The sequence below is a fragment of the Elgaria multicarinata genome, chromosome 4 (assembly GCF_023053635.1).
Source record: "Elgaria multicarinata webbii isolate HBS135686 ecotype San Diego chromosome 4, rElgMul1.1.pri, whole genome shotgun sequence".
Classification (NCBI taxonomy): Eukaryota; Metazoa; Chordata; class Lepidosauria; order Squamata; family Anguidae; genus Elgaria; species Elgaria multicarinata.
Window position 1 is genome coordinate 124,510,040 of NC_086174.1, and position 21,299 is coordinate 124,531,338.

The window sequence follows — 21,299 nt, forward strand, 5'->3', positions numbered from 1 at the left end:
GACCAGCTCTCAGAATATATTGATATGCAGTACATGTATATTTTCATGCAACTTCTTTCCATGTAGTAGTCTTCTGGCACATTCTTTTTATTGCATTCCTTGAAATTTCACTGCTGTTGGTAGGCAGTGAATTAAGTCTGTAAGCTTAGGTAGGTATACTAAAGTATCCTAAAGTTAATTTTATAGTATCCAAACTTTCACTGCTATGTTACAATTCATGTAACAATCACCATCTATTTACTCTTCCTCTCTCATATAGCTTTCATTTTTTGGTTGATTAGCTTTAGGTAGATAACTGAGTATCATGAATATAATAGAAAAATGCATTGTGCCTTCTGTTACTTTTCATAATGAAGAAGTATAATTATAGAAGCTAGAAGGATAAGTCCTGTGTATTAGTAATTTGTTTATACTGCAGATGTAGCAGAAGCACAGTGCTAGTAGAATTGCCTAATACTTCCCATTAGAACATCCTATTTTCATTTTATGTCGCCATGTTGTAGAAACATTTCAGGTCTGCCGCAGGCTGAAATCTTCAGCAATAATGGTTATACCATTTTCAGGAATGTGATTATGTATAAAATCCCTTTCCTGCTGATAGGCATATGCCTTCTTTCACTGAGCTCTAACACTTCCACATATTGGATCAGGGATGTTATTTATTTCGTTTAACTTTCTAGCGTGTGCCGTCCCAAGGGCTCAGGGCACATTGCAAGTTAAAAAAGAAAACTTAGTTATATTTAGGGTGTTGTGCAAATGGATCCTACGGCTGCAATCCTATGTATACCTATTGCAAAGTAAGCCCCATTGAAATGTGTGGGACTTAACTACAAGATAAACATGGGTAGGGATCGGAATGCAAGAATACTAATTTGTAAACATAAATAGGAGAGGGAGTCGATACAGTTTTTCACTGCCTGTACCCTCCTTGTCTATATGTGCCGTGATAATGTCTTTAATTATGGGATCACATTTCTTCCCCATATGGGAGTACTGAAATTTTCAACAAAAAGTGTGGACAATAACCTGAGAATGAATTAGCGTTTTATAATTAATGAGCTGTCAGTTGTAGGATTCTGCCTCATTTGTTGAACATGCTGGAAGGTGTGTGGCAAATGAAATAAGTGACTGCACAAACAGAAGGATTGCTGCTGTTTATGAGTTAGAGACATGAATGAAATGATGCAGAACAGTATAACCCCCCCCCCACCTACCCCATAGCTCTGATGAGAGCTGGTTTGGCATAGTGGACACAGTGTTGCACCACAGACACCCAGGTTTAAATGTTTATTCAGTCAATTTCTGCGTAGAACTAGACATTACAAAAAACGAAACAGAAGAGGGTTGCCACTGAAAACAACTGCCCTGGGTTGAGTTCTCTCCTGCCGTGACAAGTAATGTCACCCCATGCACTGATATCATTACACTGCTTTTCCATTTCCCTGACAACAACAGCAGCAATCTGGAGCAGGGGCTGGAAAGCCGGCAGTGTCGTGGCATGAGGTAAACTGTCCTAGATGTTACAGAGGTTAAAGGAGGAACCTAAAACAAACCTGACATTTTAATAGGGTGACCATATTTGGGAAACCAAAAAAGAGGACACCTAGTGTGTGTGTGTGGAAGCAGCTTTCTGAGTCCTGCAGAAAGTACGTTATTTCCCCGCCACCTTAAAGAACCCGATTGGAGTGGAGGAGGGGAAAGGATTTCATTCTGCACCACCACCATCCACTCCAATTGGGGCCTTTTCTATAATGTCCACGAATGACCCACTTTCCCCTTTAAGACCTCAGTTGGAGCTCGGGGTGGGGGAATGATGTGCCTCAAGAAAGCATGTCATTCCCTCCTGCCATGCTAATGGCAGCCTTAAAGGGGAAGGTGTGTCATTCCAGGACATTATTGAAAATTATAGAAAATCCCCCCTGACACCATGGAAAGAACAAAAACCAGGACAAATCTGGGGAAATCCTGACAGTTGGTCACCCTAATTTTAAGCAGTAGCCTCACTGTTTCAAGGAACATTAGGGGCCTTGCTAGACCAGGCCTTAGCGCGCCTTCCAACCTGGTTTCCCTGCTGTGCGTCCAGATGACGCACAGGGGAATCCGTCGGCAGGCTGCAGTGAGGCCTTGTCTAGCGGCCATAAGCTAAGTCGCTTATGGCGCGCTTTTTCCCCAGCTCCGGCCTCAGGCCGGGGCTGGGGGAAGTGTGGAGACTTCCGTGGCTTTTCGCGGCTCCTCGCTTACTTACGAGGAGCCACGGACCTGGCACAGCGCTTATAGGAGCGCTGTGCCCATCGGCGGGGGGGGGGGAAGAGGGGGGAGGGCGAAGGATGGGAGGGTGGGTGGCACGGGGGGAGGGCGGGTGCGATCGCGCCGCTCGCCGCCCGAGCAAGCAGCCGAGCGGCGCTTGCCCGGGCAATGCCGCCCCATCCCGGGCATTGCCCGGGCAAGCGCCGCTCGGCTGCTTGCTCGGGCAGCAGCGGCGCGATCGCACCCACCCTCCCCCCGTGCCACCCACCCTCCCATCCTTCACCCCCCCCCGTTTTAAATAAAAAAATAAAAAAGCCACTTACCTTCCCGGAGTCTTCGGGCCACCCGCGGCCCCTTTAAACAAAACAAAACAAAAAAAAATGGCTGACGCCGCAGGGCTTGCGTCCTCCCTGCAGCTCCGCCATCTGGAAGCGTGGGGGAGGCGCACTAATGTTAGTGCGCCTCGGCCCCGCCTCCCTGCTGGCGTAAGCCGGCAGGTCTAGGAAGGCCCTAATTCTATTGTTGATTGTGCTCTCTCTCCCAGCCTAAATTGCCCTCACAACAATGCTGTGCATTAAAACGAGTTAATCCCATGTACTCTGCGATCAAGCTCTTTGGAGAAAGAGAAGGGTAGGATACAAAGGGATAAATAAGAATTGCAGAGTTTGTGCGTAACAACTTTCAGAGTTTTTCTCATTTTCTGTATGCTTAAATCCATGCAATGTAGGCCTGATTTTCTGTAGTGTTGAGCGTTCACAATTCTACATGTTGAAAGGACATTGCTACAGTTAAAGTATCCTTTATTTAATAAATACTCTAGAAAAATCCTTCCCATAATAGGTAGTATTTTTCCCTTAATAATTCAACTATTCAAATTGTACATCTGAAATAGGAATAGTAACATCTTCTTGCAGTGAATGTTGGTAGTAAAAGTCTGTAAAGAAATTCCTATATTAAGATGCTGATCCTATAGAAACACATTATTTTAGATATGTTTTAATCCGTTTTAATGTGTATTTTATATCATGTTTTTATACTGTTTGTTTTATACTTTGAATTGTTTTAGTTTTGTGAACCGCCCAGAGAGCTTCGGCTATTGGGTGGTATAAAAATGCAATAAATAAATCTATATAAATAAAAATGTAATTGTCTGTTCGAAATAGACGTTATATCTCCGAAAGTTCTTCACCGATTGCTTTGAAATTTTGACACAATGTTGCATTCGAATATGCGAGCGTTGTTATGTAACTATGTTCTATATGGGGGCAAAAATTTGTCTTAAAATCGAAGAAATAGGCCTCCTCAAAACCAGTCCTGCTGATCATTGTGACATCGCCAACCAGTAGGCCAATCCACTGCCTCTGCCTTCTCTCTTATTTGCATGTTCTCTCACAATTGGCTGAGTGAATATAGATGTCACACCTGTGACAGTTACACGTTCTGAAGAAAGGTAACTGCCAGGAGTTTCCGCTAACCTCCTCACCGTAAAAACATCCTTTTTTAAAAACCAAACAATTTGCTTTACTTCATCCAAATAATGCCTCACAGAAGATCACACTTAGGTCGTCGTACTCGCAGAGCGGAAGCGCTGCGACGAGAAATTGCAAATCAGACTGAGGAAGAACGGGCATCAGCAAACGAGAAAAAAAGAAAAAGAATGCCTCAAATACGTGCCAAGGAACCAGGCAAGCAACGTTCAGCCAGACTTGAGGATGCACGATTGCGAGCACGGCAATCGCGTTCTACAGCTTCAGATCAAGTCGACGGACAACCTGGCATATTCAAAGCAACAACGATAGGCAGACTGTACACCGTGCATCCCAATCAAGATGAATGCTTCTTTCTTCGCATGCTGTTGGTAAATGTGCCCGGTCCAACGTCTTTCCATCAATTGAGAATTGTCAACGGCGTTACACATGCCACTTTCCGCAGTGCATGTCAAGCTCTGAATTTATTGGAGAACGACCGACACTGGGATGTATGCATTAATGACGCGTGCAACACGTCACATCCAAATCAAATTCGTGCATTGTTTGCAATCATATTGACCGCCTGCTCTCCTTCATCTCCAACAGAGTTATGGGAGAAATATAAATCGGACATGGCTGAAGATATTCTCCGTCGAATACGCAAAGAAAATTCAAATATAAACATGGATTTCACACCAGAAATCTACAACGAAGCGTTGATAATGATTGAAGATTTGTGCTTAGAAATCGCAAACAAAGTTCTCAATCAATTGGGAATGCCATCACCGAATCGAACTGTTGCTGCTTCGTTCGATGTAGAATTGCGTCGTGAACAAAATTACAACATGGATGATCTTTTGTCGTATGTGCAATCAAATATTCCTAAGCTAACGCTTGAGCAAAAATGCATTTACGATCAAATAATGAAAACCATCAATAACGGGATTGGAGAAATCTTCTTCTTAGATGCGCCAGGAGGAACTGGTAAAATGTTCCTAATTAGATTGATTCTGGCAGCAATTCGATCCCAAAATGACATAGCCTTAGCTCTTGCGTCGTCCGGAATAGCTGCGACATTGCTACCTGGTGGAAGAACTGCTCATTCCGCTTTGAAATTGCCATTAAACATACAATTCATTGAAACTCCCACATGCAACATTTCCAAAGCATCCGGCATGGGAAAAATATTACAGAAATGCGAACTTATTGTTTGGGATGAATGCACAATGGCACACAAAAAATCACTCGAGGCTCTTGATAGATCATTGCAAGATTTGCGTGGAAACATCAGACAATTTGGGAACACATTAATATTGCTTGCAGGAGATTTCAGGCAAACATTACCTGTAATTCCTCGATCGACACCAGCGGATGAAATAAATGCTTGCCTGAAATACTCTACTTTGTGGCGACACGTAAAGACGTTAAAATTAACTACAAATATGCGTGTCCAGCTGCAAAACGATCAATCAGCTGAGATATTCTCACGTCAATTGCTGGAAATTGGGAACGGAAAGGTGCCGGTTGATCTGACCTCAGGACAAATTTTATTACCTCATAACTTCTGTAATTTAGTGACGTCAAAAGAAGAATTGGTTGAAAAAGTATTTCCAAATATTCAAACCAATTATAAGAATCACGATTGGCTGAGTGAACGAGCTATTCTTGCGGCCAAGAACAAAAATGTCTACGAACTTAACAATATTATTCAGTCTAACATTCAAAGCGAGGCAGTCACATACAAGTCCATCGACACTGTTTTGGAAGCAGATGAAGCGGTGAATTATCCAACAGAATTTTTGAATTCACTCGATCTGCCAGGGATGCCACCGCACATACTGCAATTGAAAATCGGCATGCCAATTATCATGTTGCGAAATATCAACCAGCCAAAACTTTGCAACGGCACGCAGCTTGCAGTAAAAAAATTACTGAGCAACGTCATAGAAGGAACAATCTTGACAGGACCTTTCAAAGGTGAAGATGTCCTCATTCCTCGCATTCCTATGATTCCAACAGATATGCCATTTCAATTTAAGAGATTGCAATTCCCCATTCGATTGGCGTTTGCAATCACCATCAACAAAGCTCAGGGCCAATCTTTAGAATTGTGCGGTTTAGATCTAGACACAGATTGCTTCTCACATGAACAATTATATGTTGCGTGTTCTAGAGTTGGCAAACCAGACAATCTCTATATCTATACAGAGAATGGAACAACTAAAAATATTGTATATCCACAAGCATTGTGAAATTAAACATATTAGAAACATCCGCTTTGTCTTTTCTTTCTTTTCCATTTAACCAGACTGAGCCACAGCAACGCGTGGCAGGGTACACCTAGTAAATAAATAAATAAATAAATAATGTGTTTCCCATTGCAAATGCACCATTTATTTAGAGGCACTTTGGCTATGGCATATTCTATTTTTAGATGTTATTTTATTTAAAATTATAACAAAATTGATACGTTTTAATCAACAATGAAGCAATGGAATTATATGCAACAAATATTCTGTACAGTTCTGTTAAGAGACATCATTTGCTGCAATACAAACGAGTTTTCTTTAATATTTAAATAACATGTATCTGGTTTTTAGATACAAAAGAAGATGGTATAAAACAACAAGGTGAAAAGAAACAGAAAAAGTATTACAACCCATACGATTATGACTGACTGTTTTGAACATCTTGTCATCAACTGTTATAAAGGTAGAGTACAAGGGTTTGAGATTTAACACTTATTCTCTAACGTATATACAATACACACACCTTGGAGAAATGCCCTAGATTGCAGTTATTAAGTGTAACTTCTATAAAACAGAATTGGTTTTTAATATTGCTCGTTATGTATAGCGCAGTCCTAGGAGTAGAATTGCCTAAGGTTGCAGTCCTATACCACTTACCTCAGATTAAGGCCCGTTGGGACTTCTGAGTAGAAGGATTGCACTGTTAGTATCAAGTTGTAAGACAGAGCCCTTGGCAGTGATTTCCCTGCAAGTTCTGTTATTCCTAAAGTAATTATGATGGTATCTCAGGACTACACCAGAATAATCCAAGTCACTAAAGCACCTTTCATTTGGATTTAAGTACTGAGGGTATACACTGCATGGAAGTTAAACCTGTAGTGACTACAACAGTAATATGAACTGGTAAGAATGATCTATATAATGTCATTGTTTCTCTCTTTTTTAGGATTTTAATGTTGCAACTCACGAAACATCATGTTTACCATTGGCGATATCTTCTACATCATCATTTAAAAATATTCAAATAACTTCATCTGTCCAGCACAATTAGAAATGCAAACTTTAATTGTGGGTTATGTGCTCCTTGTTTGTTGGTGAATATATACATGCTCCCCATTAAGATTTGGTAAGAATGAAGATGTTAAATTATTTAGTGAAATTGCCACATATAGTGATTTTTACTATACAAGTTGTTGATGATTAATTCCTTTTGTAATTTCCTGATGAATTATTTCTCTACGTCTGCCTAATCAGCAGGCCTGCTGTGAAATATAATTGCACTTGCAAGAAAATTACCGTCTCATGAGATGAATAAGTTTGATGATTAAATTTGGTAGAATGAAGTAATAACATTCAAACACCCAAGCAGAATGGCATGCTGATCCTTTATTGTGATTTGATGACCTTTCTAAAGAACAGAATAATGTTTTAGAAACAATCCCATTTGACACAACTTACAACTTAGCCAAGAAATTTTAAAGTAAGCTATATTCCGTTTGGAAAATGAAGGAATTTCACTTCAGTTAAATTAAAAATACCAGCCTTGATATAGGGGTCAACAAAACATAATTCACCAAGTTTTTTAAAAAAAATATCTCCCAAGCCTGATAAGGAAACTTATTTGCTGCTAAATGTAATTACTAAACCGGATCTGAAGTGTGGTAGTAGCCTGGCATTCATATCAGCAGAAGACAGACTTCTGTGTAAGTAACATCAATTATCTGTTTTCTGCATAGAAAACATCTTTTCTACCCATATTTTCCTCACTGATAAGCACTAGTATTTTTCTTCTTGCCATCTTTAAACATAGTACATTATTTTTGAATCTATAGTTGTTCCTTCATGAAATACAAATATTTGATGTAGAGCCAGCCAAATCCTAGATGAGAACTGACGGGCTCAAGCCACAGATGTAGAACAGCCTTTGGAGATATTTATTTCTCAAGTGCTGTGTGAAAATGTCCTTAATATCTGCAGAATGAAGTGAGTACCTTATGTTCCATTTCACCAGTTCATTAGATATGCCTAGAAGGAAGGGCCAGACTTAAAGCTTTGCCCAATTCTTCGTAGCTGGTATTATCATGGAAGGAGAACACCCATGAGCAGTGCCAAAGGGAGGGGCAAATATCCTCAAGACAAGTAGCCCTCTTCTTGTCACTTCAATTCACTGGTAGAGCACATACTTCGCATAAAGAAGGTCCCAAGATGAATCCTTGGCATTGCCGAGAAGGGTTGGAAACATGGCTGATTACTTGCCTGAAATCCTGGAGAGCTATTGCCGGTCATGTTGATAATACTGTGCTAGGTGGACCAGTGGTCTGACTCAGTATAAGGCAGCTTCCTATGTTTCATTGTTCCCTGTGGTTACTTGAAGGAAAGGTATTTTTCACATACTTACAGCTTGTAACACAAACATTCCTACTTGGAAGTTAATTCCATCAAAATCATAGGATTTACCTCAGAGAAAGTAAATATATGATAGGAGCATTAATGTGAAGCATGCTACTTTTTCAGAAATCTTATCAAGTGGGACAAAGTTCTCCTCCCCTCAAAAGAGCTGCACCCCTTTGGTGCCCCAATATTTTTTTCAAGTGTCACCATTGAGAATGTCCTGTAGACTTTTCAGACTTGAATGCATTGGCTTCCATAAGCTTTTGAAGACTGTAAACTGCTTATGTGTATGAAGTTCAAAGCAATGGTGAGCTTCGGGGGTAACCCATGCATTAGGGAAAGCATTTGCCAAGAAGTAAGCCAGCCAAATCAATGCTTTTGATATAATTCAGGTGATTGGTGCTTTCTTTTGTGTTTCCCTTTTGGATTTGGATATTTTCCTTAAAAGCTGGTGTATATATTGAGGAAATAATTCTTCATTTTAGGTTCAAAAACTAGCTCTGTCTGTCCTGTGATTTTCAAATGGGAGAATGCAGGAGATATGTAATCTATATTGAAATGCTTTGCTGGTTTTGTGGCAATGACAGAGAACCTCAACTGCTGATGGATGTTATGAAATTTTCACAAATGTTCTAGATACCTAGGGAAATATTCCAGTTCCATTGAGGGAAATAAAAGATCAGAAAGCCCGCACTCAGGAGAAAGGGTATTGAGTGGGAAGAGAACATAAGAATCCGAGAAAACAAGAAGTGATGCCCGTGGCAGGGTTAGCTAAAGGAGGGGCATGGCTGGCCATCCCCAACCTGCTGCTCTCCAAAGGTTTTGGACTACAACTCCCATCAACCCCAGCTAGAGAGGGTTGATGAATGTTGTAGTTCAAAACATCTGGAGGACACCACTTTTTAAAAGCCTGAATGTAGTGCTGGGGATGGGAGGAAATCTCTTATGTCCAATCAACTGTTGGAGATAAAAGATTTTCAGTGGGGAATTCACTGCCTGAGGGAGAAGCTGATGGACCAGAGGCGGATCCCCATGGAGCCAGAGGTATCTCATCTCTAGTCCAGTTTATAAAGTCAGCTCACACTTTAAAAAAGAGTGCAAAATGTTACAATACAGTAATTAAAAATGAGAAAAGTAGAAATGCTGACATGCTGCAAAAGGAAAGCACTTTTATATACTTTCTGGATATTAACTATATATTTCAGCCTTTTATGGTTAAAGCTTAACCTGTAGTTGTATGCCTTATATACAAATGCTTACTGTGCAGTTGTTTTTTATAGACTGATTTATTTGCAAGGCAAAAGTGGAAAAGCTATTGACACGTCAATGGAAGCAACTAGATGCTACTACTGTTGAAGTCACTGAAGATGAAAAGGGCTTTCTGACTGTAGCTAACAAAGCTAAGCAAGATGGTTACTAATCATTTATAGCTCAGTTGGCACAAAACTAGGCTCACTTGACCTTGGCATCTACACTTTGGGATGGAACAATACAGCCAGCTGAAGATGAATATGAATACCAAGGGTGAAGTGAAGTGAATAGGATATACAGATTGTCACTGAATTCTTAACAGGATATCCTTAGCAGAATATCTCCATCCCTTAGGCTGAAAATGGGTCTGGACCTCTGAAGACCTTTAACTTGGTAAAAATAGTTTGGAACCATGTTTTGTTAAATGTGGAAAAATTAAAAGGTAGGAGTTCAATGTCTTGTATTGCTATCTGTTCCTTTGTTACAGTCCCCAGTCATTCCCCTGCCATTTTATATACTCCTGCACTCATTTTACCCAAACCTTTTCTCCTGCCACCAACTGGCAAAATTAGTGCACTGGGTTCATTATAAAAGATGCGAATTAACCAATGCTATGTCAAGCTAACACATTTGGTTAGGTATGTCCAAATTATTTAGGTATGGCATATCTATAGCCTTACTTATAATTCATTATGGAAACATTTTGTATCAAAATAGCTATTGAATGAATTTCCAGCAAAGGAGCCCTATTCTGGAGTGCCAAGTATTTAAATCCACAGTTGCAGATAAATACAAAGGTTTTACAAGCTTCCTTTGTGTTGCAATGTGCGTTAAAAGGTGTTGGAATTCTAAGTAGTAGTGTAATTCCTAGATAGAATTACAACCTACGTCAAGCAAGTGGGTGAGCATTTTATCTATGCCTTTTCTGATTTCCACTCTCTGATTGAAACAACTTTCTCATAACCTCTTCATTCCTCTCCCTTAACTCCCCTTTCTAACTTTGATTCTCCCCACCCATCACTCACTTTAACTGCACCCACAATTCCATCACACTCCCCGATGCCAATCATTCCTCCATTCATTCTTCTCATACAGATACATTGTATTCAAACTTTATGATGTTCATATCTGTTTAGATTTTAAAAGTATGTGCATGTCTGCAGCTCAGCAATTTACAACAATGTGATTCTCCTTCCTTCATTCATCTGTTATATATCAAGAAGGATATCACACTTTTGTCACTGAAAAGGGAATTGTAGCAGTTTTGCACAAAAGCTACAATTTGTTTAAGGTATGCTATGACTGATAGCATGTTTCTTTAAGCTGACTACAAGGAGAGGCAAGAATGAGCTAGAATTGCTTCTCTTTCTAAAAGCTGTGGGAACGGGTAATCTAGTTCATTTGTTTATTGTATGCTATTCATATAAGTTTCAAAGCTGTGTACAAACATTTAAAAGCAATATCAATTAATGGTATGTAATGACCACCCCGTCAATGTCTTTGTTTATTTTGCTAGGTAGCTGTGGACAGACTCCCAGCTTGTAGGATTCGATTTGTTTTTTACTAGTATTTTTTTTTTAACTAAGGGCTTTGCTAGACCTACCGGGTGTTCCGTCGTTGAGGAGCGGTGAAAGCGGATTTTCCCGTTCAGCCGTGACGTCTCATGATCCACACCTGCCTTCGATTTGTGGCGGAAGTTTGCGCCGGTTGTGCTGCTGCCGCCATGAGCACGGTTGCACTGCCACACCGGCCTGATTGCCGCGGCTTTTTTTTCCCCTCGCTGCACGGTTTGCGCAAGTCCGAAAGACCGCAAACTTGTGCAGCCGTCAGTGATGCCGCCGCCGGCCCTGGCGGCGGCGGCGGCAGTGCCAGTGCCAGCTGAAGTGCTGCTGGTGCTGTTGAGGGCATTGATGCGCTCACTTCCTGATGGGGGTCGTGGCGGGTGTAATATGACCCGAGGTCAATCGTCTGCATGGGCACTCTGTGCCTACATGCCTCTGAGGTGTCGGCGGCGATGACCACCTCTGTGCCCTGTGCCCCATCCCAAGGAGCCAACCCACATCTGGCCGTAGCTATGGCAGCAGCCCACAAACAGCTCTGCCCTCTGCCAGCCTGGTACCCACACTAACAGGCAGCGTACAGCACTGCCATTATGCGGCCACGGTAGCTGCCCACCACAAGGAGTCACCAGCCACTTTTCCGTTCCTCCATTCCTGCGCAAACTGTCACTGGGGGAATAATAAAAAAAGCCGCTCCGCCGCGCTGCCCCAGCTGGCGGACTGGGCGCAAATGGCGGAGGCGGCTTGACCGAAGCCGCTGACCACTCCCCCTTAGCACGCCTTTTCCTGCCCAGTGCAGACCGCAGTGACCTCACATCCTCCCACACGTACTCCGAATTACCGCGGGACAGCAGGAAAAGGCGCACTAAAACTCACTTTTTTAAAGTCGGGAGAAAGAGGCTTCACCGCAGGATAACGGCGGATCCTGGTGAACGTCATCTGGAAGCCTCGACGTGACTGCAGAAGGTAACGCGCGCTAGAGCCCCGTCTAGTAACGCCCTATGTGTGCTAAAGTGGGCCTGTTCAGATGACACTTCAGGCTCTGTGATTAGTGAAACTGTGGTTCTCTGGGGTTAGCACTAACCACAAGCTGTGCTATCGTACACAATACTTTAAGTCATGATTAGAGCTGCTAACCCTGCAGCAGACTGTCTGACTCTGGTTAGTGAGTGAGCAGCGTTTACCAAACATATCACACGAGACACCTTAAATCCTGCTGCTTAACCAAAAGCTTTAACCAGCAGGGTTTAAGGTGTCTTCTGAACAGGCCCACTTAGAATTAAAGAATTTTAACTGCAGGGATTTGTTTTGAATGCCTGACTTGAATGCAGGTCACAGTCCTTTCTCACAAAAAAACACATTATCCCAACCTTTCTTCATTTTAGCAGTATAATTTAAGACATTATGGAGGTGGGAAGTCATTTTGTTGCTGCAACTATTAAATCATCGGAAGCCTGAAATCCTCGCTAATCTGTAAAGCATCCAGAGATCTACGTGTAGGTCCAGAGATCTACCTTTTATCCAACCCTGCTGTAATGTATGTTTCTTATGGTTCTTTATAGGTAACAACATTGTGCAGCAACTCAAACTTCTAGAAAACACTAACTATTGAAAATAATTTTGACAACCTCTAGAACTTCCCTAGGGAATGTGTGTGATAAAATGAAACATTCCTCCTATCCATTATATAGGTCACATTCTTATAATGTAAATTTGTGAAGAGGGAAAATAAACATGAGTCACCAATTACCCAGTGAAATTAAAGAGCCCTTACTAGTGTGAGAGTATAAAGGGAAACTGGATATATTTTCATTTTTATAGTCCCTTCAGCAAATGGTCAATTAATCTTGATGATGATAAAACCGCTAAAGTGTAACACATAAGAGTCCTTGCTCAATGATGTGTGCATTTCACTCAAACCCAGTTCAAACACAGGCTGTTTTGTGACTGATAACTCTGTCAGTTTGTGATTAGAGCCAGATACATCATCACATACTTAATGACAAGATATCTAGCTCAGTCACAGACAAAACAAACATTCCGGGTTAGTCTAAACCAAAATTCTATCAAAGAAGAAAAATAAACAGTCATGAGGAAACTGTTTAAAAATAAAACCTGGAGAATTTAAGGAAATAGCAAGAGGGTTGTCTGCAAAACATTTTCCTACAAAATATAGTACCAACTCATGGGGTCCCCTGTGAGGGAAATTTCAGTAAATATGACAGAGAACATGAATGTAATAGAAAATGTGCTGCCATGTTAATCTATGTGCTGTAGAGATTGCACCCCTCTTGAGAAATGGGGGGATCATAAATGGATTTCCTGCACATAGAAATTGAATAGGGGTGTGCACGGACCCCCCGCTCCGCTTCACTTGCAGATCCGCCATTTCCTGGATCGGGCCGCTCTGCCCCGCCCCGCCCACTTTCGCTCCGCTCGGAGCTCCGGATCCGGATCAGAGCTCCGTTTCCCCCCCATAGGCTTGCATTGAAAGCTAAAAAATTATACAACTTTTTTTCTGTTCAAGTTAGAAACCTCACGTTTGGCACCATGACACCTCATGGGGGTATACACACGCACGCCAAGTTTCAAAGCAATCCCATCATCCCCTGATTTTTGGGGAATTTTTGAAAATCGGGCACCCCATTCACACCCCTTTCCATAGCTCCGTCAATTTGCACATTAGAAACCTCAAACACGCCACCATGAAAGCTTATCCAAGGATACATACGCACGCCGAGACTCAAGGCAGTCCCATCATCCCCTGTTTTTTGGCGGCGCTTAAACCTGCAACATGTGGAACTTCCAAAACTCCAAGTGAGCGCAGGAAGGACTTCTCCCCTGAGTCAAAGCCACACACACACAACATCCCTGCGAGGTGGGCAGGGGAGGAGGGAGGGAAGGCAGGCAGGCAGGCATGCAGCTGGCATTTCTGGGGGCATAAGGAAGTGAGCCAAGGATAAGCCAGTAATGCATATAAAATAGAATAAATAAATAAATAAATAAACAAAGGAGGGGTGGAATTAAAAGCAGCAGTATTGCTCAATAAACAGCAAGAAGAATTTTTAAAAAAAGGCTATATCTGTCTTTTACCAGCAATAGGGGGACGTGCCCGGGGGAGGGGGAAGTAGCTGCCAGTTCAACTCAAGACAGCCATTGCTTCACCACGAGAGCTCTAAGAAGTAAACGCTCACTTCAACTCATAACAGGCATCACTCCACCACTAAGAAATGAACGCTCACTTTGACTCATGATAGGCATTGCTCCACCGTTTTACTCTCTTTGGAAGACTCTAATGGCCTTCCAGTGCAGGAGAGAGTGGGGGCACGTCCACGATGAGATGCCCTAGGGGAGCTCATCCCCTTGCACCACATCTTTTCAGTTGTTCCCAAAGTTAGGGTGGGTAGCAGTGCTGTGTTTCTATCTCTTATTCTTGGCTTAGTATATGATTTCAGGTTGTGTTTGTGCATTTGGTGGGGCTACCGTGTTAAAAAACACTGGGAAAAGTCCGTTCAGATGAAGAAAGAGAAGTTTCCCAGAATCCCAAGTTACCCGTTTTGCCTATGCCCTCCTCTAACTTTGGGATCATGTGATCATGACCGGGAGCTGACTCTGCCCCTCAGCCCTTTGAAAAAGGTATTTTTCCCACCGATTTTTCCAAAAATTCTAGCGCGCGACCTGCACGACGCAGAGAGGTGAGAGTAGTCTCAAAATGACCCCCATCCACAACTCTCTGTGCACAAGAATTTTCTGAACGATAGCTTAAAAACCAACCCAGTTATGCCCGAGTCTTTCCCGCAATGCAATCCTATGGGCGAAAAGCCGAAAACGCCGTTTGAGCCGCGCGGTTGACCCGATTTTCAAAAAAATATAGCACGCGATCCGCACGGCGCAGAGAGGTGAGAGTGGTCTCAAAATGACCCCCATCCACGACTCTCTGAGCACAAGAATTTCCAGAACGATAGCTTCAAAAAGAATGTGGTTATCCGTGATTATTTGCCGCAATGCAATCCTATGGCGAAATGTTTTCAAGATGGCGATCGGAGCGCTCCGCGGAAACCAGAGCGCTCCGAAAATGGCCGCTTCTCTTCGCCTTGCTTCTAGGGGTCCGCGGTCCGCTCCTACTCCGCCTCTGGGTAAGGCGGAGCAGGCCAATCCGCTACTGCTTCTATGCTCCTAATCGGAGCGGATCACACCCCAAAAATTGAACATGCCAGGCCCTCACAGGCTAATTTTTCACAAGCAGGGAAGTTTTCGTATGAAGATCTTTACATATTCAATCCTCTACTTGCATTCAGAAGTGGTACAGTCCTGTTTATTTCAATATAGCTTATCTTTGAGATTTCCCCCCACATCCTTCCCCCGCCCCCATCCACAGCTTTCATGAACAGGGAAGACAACCAATTTGTGGATTACTTCTTTTTGCTGAGGGTCTCTTTTGTGCACCAAATCCAAAGTGCATCACATAAATAAACCATTGGAAAATAAGCAAAAATAAAGAAAACAGCCAAAAATGTGTGTTTCTCCCATAGCTTAAAGTGCACAATTGTGCAGGTATGAATTCGAGTTGATTGAATGCAAATTTATGCAATTGCTAATTTGGGTCGTTTCTGTTGTTATTTGGCCATGTTGTTTGGTGTTTTGAATTTCTCCTGATTTGACTTGCTTTTGCACGTGCATACGATGTGTTTGTTGCTGATTTATGTTTTGTTTATTTCTTTTGATTTGTTGTCTTTAAAATATTCTGTTAGCTGGTTTAAGTCTTTGGATTACATAAGGTGGGATATAAATGTTTAAAATTAATTAAATTCGGCATTCCTATCCCTATGCATATATAAAGATCTTAAAAGTAACTTATCTATAATAACAGTTTTAAGGCACATAAATATACCCACTCATTAGAGCTGCTGTCTTGAATTCTAAAATCTTAAATATTGTTTACTGTTTGTAGAGTTTAGAATTCTCAGGTAGGAAATTTTGTTCAGAATCTGGTATCTATTAAATAATAGCCTTAATTTGAGCCCCACTACAGTTATAATATAATTAGCATCATTCCTAAACTGTTTCTTTTTATGAAGCATAGGAAGGAATGTATGGTACAATAATACTACCTTCTTTTTATTTAGCATGAATGTAGCCTTGTACATATATTATGTGTTTCTTTAACTACACACACACATGTATAGAGATATTTGGAATCTTTCTTGTGTAATAACTTTTAGGATCAAAAAGCAATTCTCCCCCCGCCCTCCAACCTATTGGTTTGTTTCTTAAAATTAATTACAGTTTAAGGAAACCTCAACCCTTCTTCTTTAGTGTGATAATGACCCTGTTCAGACAACATGCTAAGCCATGATAGTTAAGCATTTTGAGCTAAACGTTATGGATTAGCATGTCATGTGAGCCATGACTTAACATGTTGGAGGAACCATTCCTAACCATGGGGGCTGCATAACCATGGTTCAAGCATGCTCACTAACCATTTGCTGCAAAAGGGTTAGTGGCCTAACCATGGCTTGGTGTGTTGTCTGAATAAGCCCAATGAAACTATTGACAGGTGATCTTATACAACAGCAAAAGGCCAGGACCTTACTGGTGGCCCATATGGCCTATGGCATTTTCTCTGAATTCAGTGAATAACAAAAATGTTTAGCTAGTTTGTTCCAGAAAAGGAGATTTCTGTAACTGGGATGCAGCTGGCACATGTTAGCATTGCACTGTTAAAATGCATTGTTTCTGGCTTGACATCCAAGGGCCCCCTCATGAAGGGGGAAGTGTGGCTTTTCAATGAGGTAAGAGTCTGATTTCTTTACGAGATCTCCAGAATTCTTTGTCACTTCCCCCAGCTCTTCCCTCATCACCTCTGCTGCTTGTCCAGCTTTTTTGCTCTCCTCTGCCCTAGGCTCCTGCTTCCTCCTACTCTTCACTTTCTGCTTCCTCTCCCTCTTGAGATTTGCCTCTTCTCTGCCCTTCACCAGCTTAATAACAAGTTTAATAAAATTGTGGATTTCTCCATTAATTCCTAAGGGCAGCTCTCTCTTCTGTCCCTGGTGACATTTAAAAATAGCTTCTCAATGTGAACCAGGAAATTCCCTTTCCTGACAGTAATATGCTTTTCTTTACCAGAGATGTGCCAATCAGAAAAACTCAAACTTGTTGGGGTTTTTCAAATTTTACCTTGAAGCTCATTCTGACCGGTATGCCTAACAAACTGAGCTTCCCCCTTTTTGTGTATTTTCATGTGTATATCAATTGTACACATTTTTGAAATGTACACATTTTTCTCCTATTGATTGAAGTCCCTTTGTACACATTTTCCCTCAAAAGTACACTTTTTCATCATATTTTTCAAATGTAAGCATTTTTGAACACATTGTTTTGGTTTGTCCTGTGACTCACATCATGTTCGGGTCCGTGTTCAGGTTCGTGAGGTGCAAACTGGGAAAATTCTAGTAAGTAAGGAAGTGAAACAGATTTCTCACACATCCTTGCTCTCTACCCATTTTATATCTTTGTGTCCCCTTGTTCACCCTCTTTTTGCTCTGTTTCTATTTTTCTCCTTACTCCCCTTTCTACCACTAGCCCTACTTTCTCAGATAGCCTCTCCTGCCTGCCTGCTGACTGGCATTGGCTTGAAGTCTCCCAGGTTGCCATTAGGGGTGTGCACGGACCCCCCGCTCCACTTCACTTCCAGATCTGCGATTTGTGGATCGGGCCACTTCGCTCCGCCCCCGCTCCGCCCATGCCCGCTCTGCTCCACTGCGGAGCTCCAGATACGGATCGGAGCTCCGTTTCCCCCCCCATAGGCTTGCATTAAACTTAAAAAGTATACAACTTTTTTTCTGTGAAAGTTAGAAACCTCACGTTTGGCACCATGACACCTCATGGAGGTATACACACGCACGCCAAGACTCAAGGCAATCCCATCATCCCCTGAATTTTAGGGAATTTATGAAAATCCAACACCCCATTCACACCCCTTTCGATAGCTCTGTCAATTTGCACGTTAAAAACCTCAAACTCGCCACCATGATAGCTTATCCAGGGATACACATGCATGCCCAGACTCAAGGCAGTCCCATCATCCCCTGATTTTTGGGGAGTTTATGAAAATCCAACACCCCATTCACACCCCTTTCCATAGCTCCGTCAATTTGCACGTTAAAAACCTCAAACTCGCCACCATGATAGCTTATCCAGGGACACACACGCACACCCAGACTCAAGGCAGTCCCATCATCCCCTGATTTTTGGCGGTGCTTAAACCTGCAGACATCTCAATGGGGCCATTTCAAAGGAAATCCCAAGATGCCATGAATTGGGGAGTAGAGATAAACCTATATGAATCTTCTTCCACACTTGAAAAATGGATTTGGAACTTCCAAAACTCCAAGTGAGCGCAGGAAGGACTTCTCCCCTGAGTCAAAGCCAGACACACACAACATCCCTGCGAGGCGGGCAGGGGAGGAGAGAGGGAAGGCAGCAGACATTTCTGGGGGCATAAGGAAGTGAGCCAAGGATAAGCCAGTAATGCATATAAAATGGAATAAATAAATAAATAAACAAAGAGGGGTGGAATTAAAAGCAGCAGTGTTGCTGAATAAACAACAAGAAGAACTTTAAAAAAAAGGCTATATCTGTCTTTTACCAGCAATAGGGGGACGTGCCCAGGGGAAGGGGAAGCAGCTGCCAGTTCAACTCATGAAAGCCATTGCTTCACCACGAGAGCTCTAAGGAGTAGAACTCTCACTTCAACTCATGATAGGCATTGCTCCACTGGGTTACTCTCTTTGGAGGGCTCTGATTGCCCTCCCAAGTACAGGAGAGAGTGGGGGCACGTCCACATAGGATGCCCTAGGGGAGCTCATCCCCTTGCACCACATCTTTTCAGTTGTTCCCCAAAGTTAGGGTGGGTAGCAGTGGTGTGTTTCTATCTCTTATTATTGGCTTAGTATATGATTTCAGGTTGTGTTTGTGCATTTGGTGGGGCTACTGTTTTAAAAAACACTGGGAAAATTCCGTTCAGACTAAGAAAGAAAAGTTCCCAGAATCCCAAGTTACCCGTTTTGCCTATCCCCTCCTCCAACTTTGGGATCATGTGATCATGACCGGGAGTTGACTCTGCCCCTCAGCCCTTCGGAAAAGGTATTTTCCTGCCGGTTTTTTAAAAAATTCTAGCACACGAACCGCAGCACGCAGAGAGCTGAGAGTAGGCTCAAAATGACCCCCATCCACGACTCTCCAAGCACAAGAATTTTCAGAAAGATAGCTTCAAAAACAACACAGTTATCCCCCTTTCTTTTCCGCAATATCCTATGGGCGGAATGTTTCAAGATGGCGATTGGATCGGACCACGGAAACCGGAGCGCTCCGAAAATGGGTGCTTCTCTTCGCCTTGCTTCTAGGGGTCCGCGGTCCGCTTCTACTCCGCCTCTGGGCAAGGCGGAGCAGGCCAATTCGCTCCTGCTTCTGCGCTTCTAATCAGAGCGGAGCACATGCCTAGTTGCCATGACCACTTCCAGACAGACAGCAGATTCCATTCAGCCCACAAGCCCAGTTTTCTTTTCCAACTGACTTTCAATTACTTTTTAAATGGATACTGTTGTTTTTATGTTCCTGATGGTTTTTAAATTTTGTATACTTTCTAATGTTTACAATTTTTAACTGTTGTAAGCCGCCCAGAGACCTTCAGCTGTGGGGCGGTATATAAAATGTAATAAAATAAATAAATAAATGTCCTATGGCTACTGATAATGCTCAGAGTTCACTTGGCGGCTTCTTCTTGCTGATTTACATTTGATTTTTCTGCTTCTAAAACCTCTGGGCTTCTCTGTTGCCTTCCTCTTGTTGCTGGTGGCTTCATTCTGGCTACAAATCTGTTGGCACTCTTGTCACTCTTGTCATTGAGTTCAGCATCAAAAGGACTGTTGGGGTCTCCTGACGATATTTATGTGGTTTTTTCTTTTAATGGCTTCCTGGCCTGTACGATCAACAGAGTAACCTTTTATATTGAGGCAAGTTTCCTTGATAAATGTTGAGCCCATGAAATGAATGAATGAATGAATGAATGAATGAATATATATATATATATATATATATATATATATATATATATATATGATCATGTGCACCATGGTTGAAGTAGGGATACATGAGCACAGGAGGACACTTCTGCATATCTAGCTCCAGTAAAGAAAGAACTGCAAATCCAAAGCAAACAAACTACTCTGCATAGGATTCTGCTGCCCAATCTACCACTTGGGGCTGTGAGAACATCACCCCAGTTTGAGACTAACCAGCTATCAGCCATATGGGAAAGGGATCAGGGTGTATGCGTGGATTTAGTTTTCCCCTTGCTGTCCAACCCCACCGCATAGCCTGTTCGATGCCATTAGAAGTCTCTAACAAGCACTATGTGTGAACAACCCTGTTAAAGAACACACAATCATACTCTCCACACTAAGAAAAGTATTAATGAGTCTAATATCTAAACTTCCACTTTTCTATAAACAGGGATCAGTAAGCCTGAAAGAATGTTTGAAGTCTGTGTTATCAATGGCGCAGAAGCTTTACTTTTCAGCTTCTGAGACTTGCAAGCAGCAACTTGTGCAGTGTAGATAGCAGTGTTCTTCAGGGGGAGAAAAAGAAGCAGTACTTGCTTTTCTGTATGAACTCAACAAGCTGCATGCAAAATGTTAATAATCCTTAATAATGGTATGCAATTGTAGCTTCTGTCTTCAAGGAGTAAGGAGTTCAATTGGGAAGGATATCTTCTATGCTCTGCATGCACAGTAACCTCTATCATTGGGTGGTGATTCATATGATTGGCGTGAATCACCACCCAATAGTCACAATCCAGAGATGTATGCATGCATGCCTCTTCTTTTGGTCCACTGGTATTTTTCTGAGAACCTCCATTTCAACAGTTCCCAGTGCACACATTCTTCACACCCTAAGGTTGTGTACAGACATTGCAGTTGCCAGATCATCACTGGCAACTTTAAGTTTAATGTTGGAGAGCCTCTGGCATGCTCCACCAGAGGGATAAAAAGCCACTAGCAGCCCAGGGTGGTAGAGAATGAAGCTGCTTAATACCAGGTGAAGATTATGTGTCCACCTAGCCAAGTACTGCC

At 42.2% G+C, this 21,299-nt stretch overlaps 1 protein-coding gene across 1 annotated transcript in view; it reads left to right on the forward strand.

Moving 5' to 3' along the window:
- DCDC2C (doublecortin domain containing 2C) overlaps positions 1-7,104 on the forward strand; it is a 55,424-nt gene extending 48,320 nt beyond the window's left edge. Inside the window, exons 12-13 of the mRNA XM_063125133.1 lie at positions 6,317-6,428; positions 6,912-7,104. Coding sequence (XP_062981203.1) covers positions 6,317-6,393 — 77 coding nt within the window. The 3' untranslated portion in view covers positions 6,394-6,428; positions 6,912-7,104. The remainder of the gene's footprint in view (positions 1-6,316; positions 6,429-6,911) is intronic.
- The last annotated feature ends 14,195 nt before the right edge of the window (positions 7,105-21,299 follow it).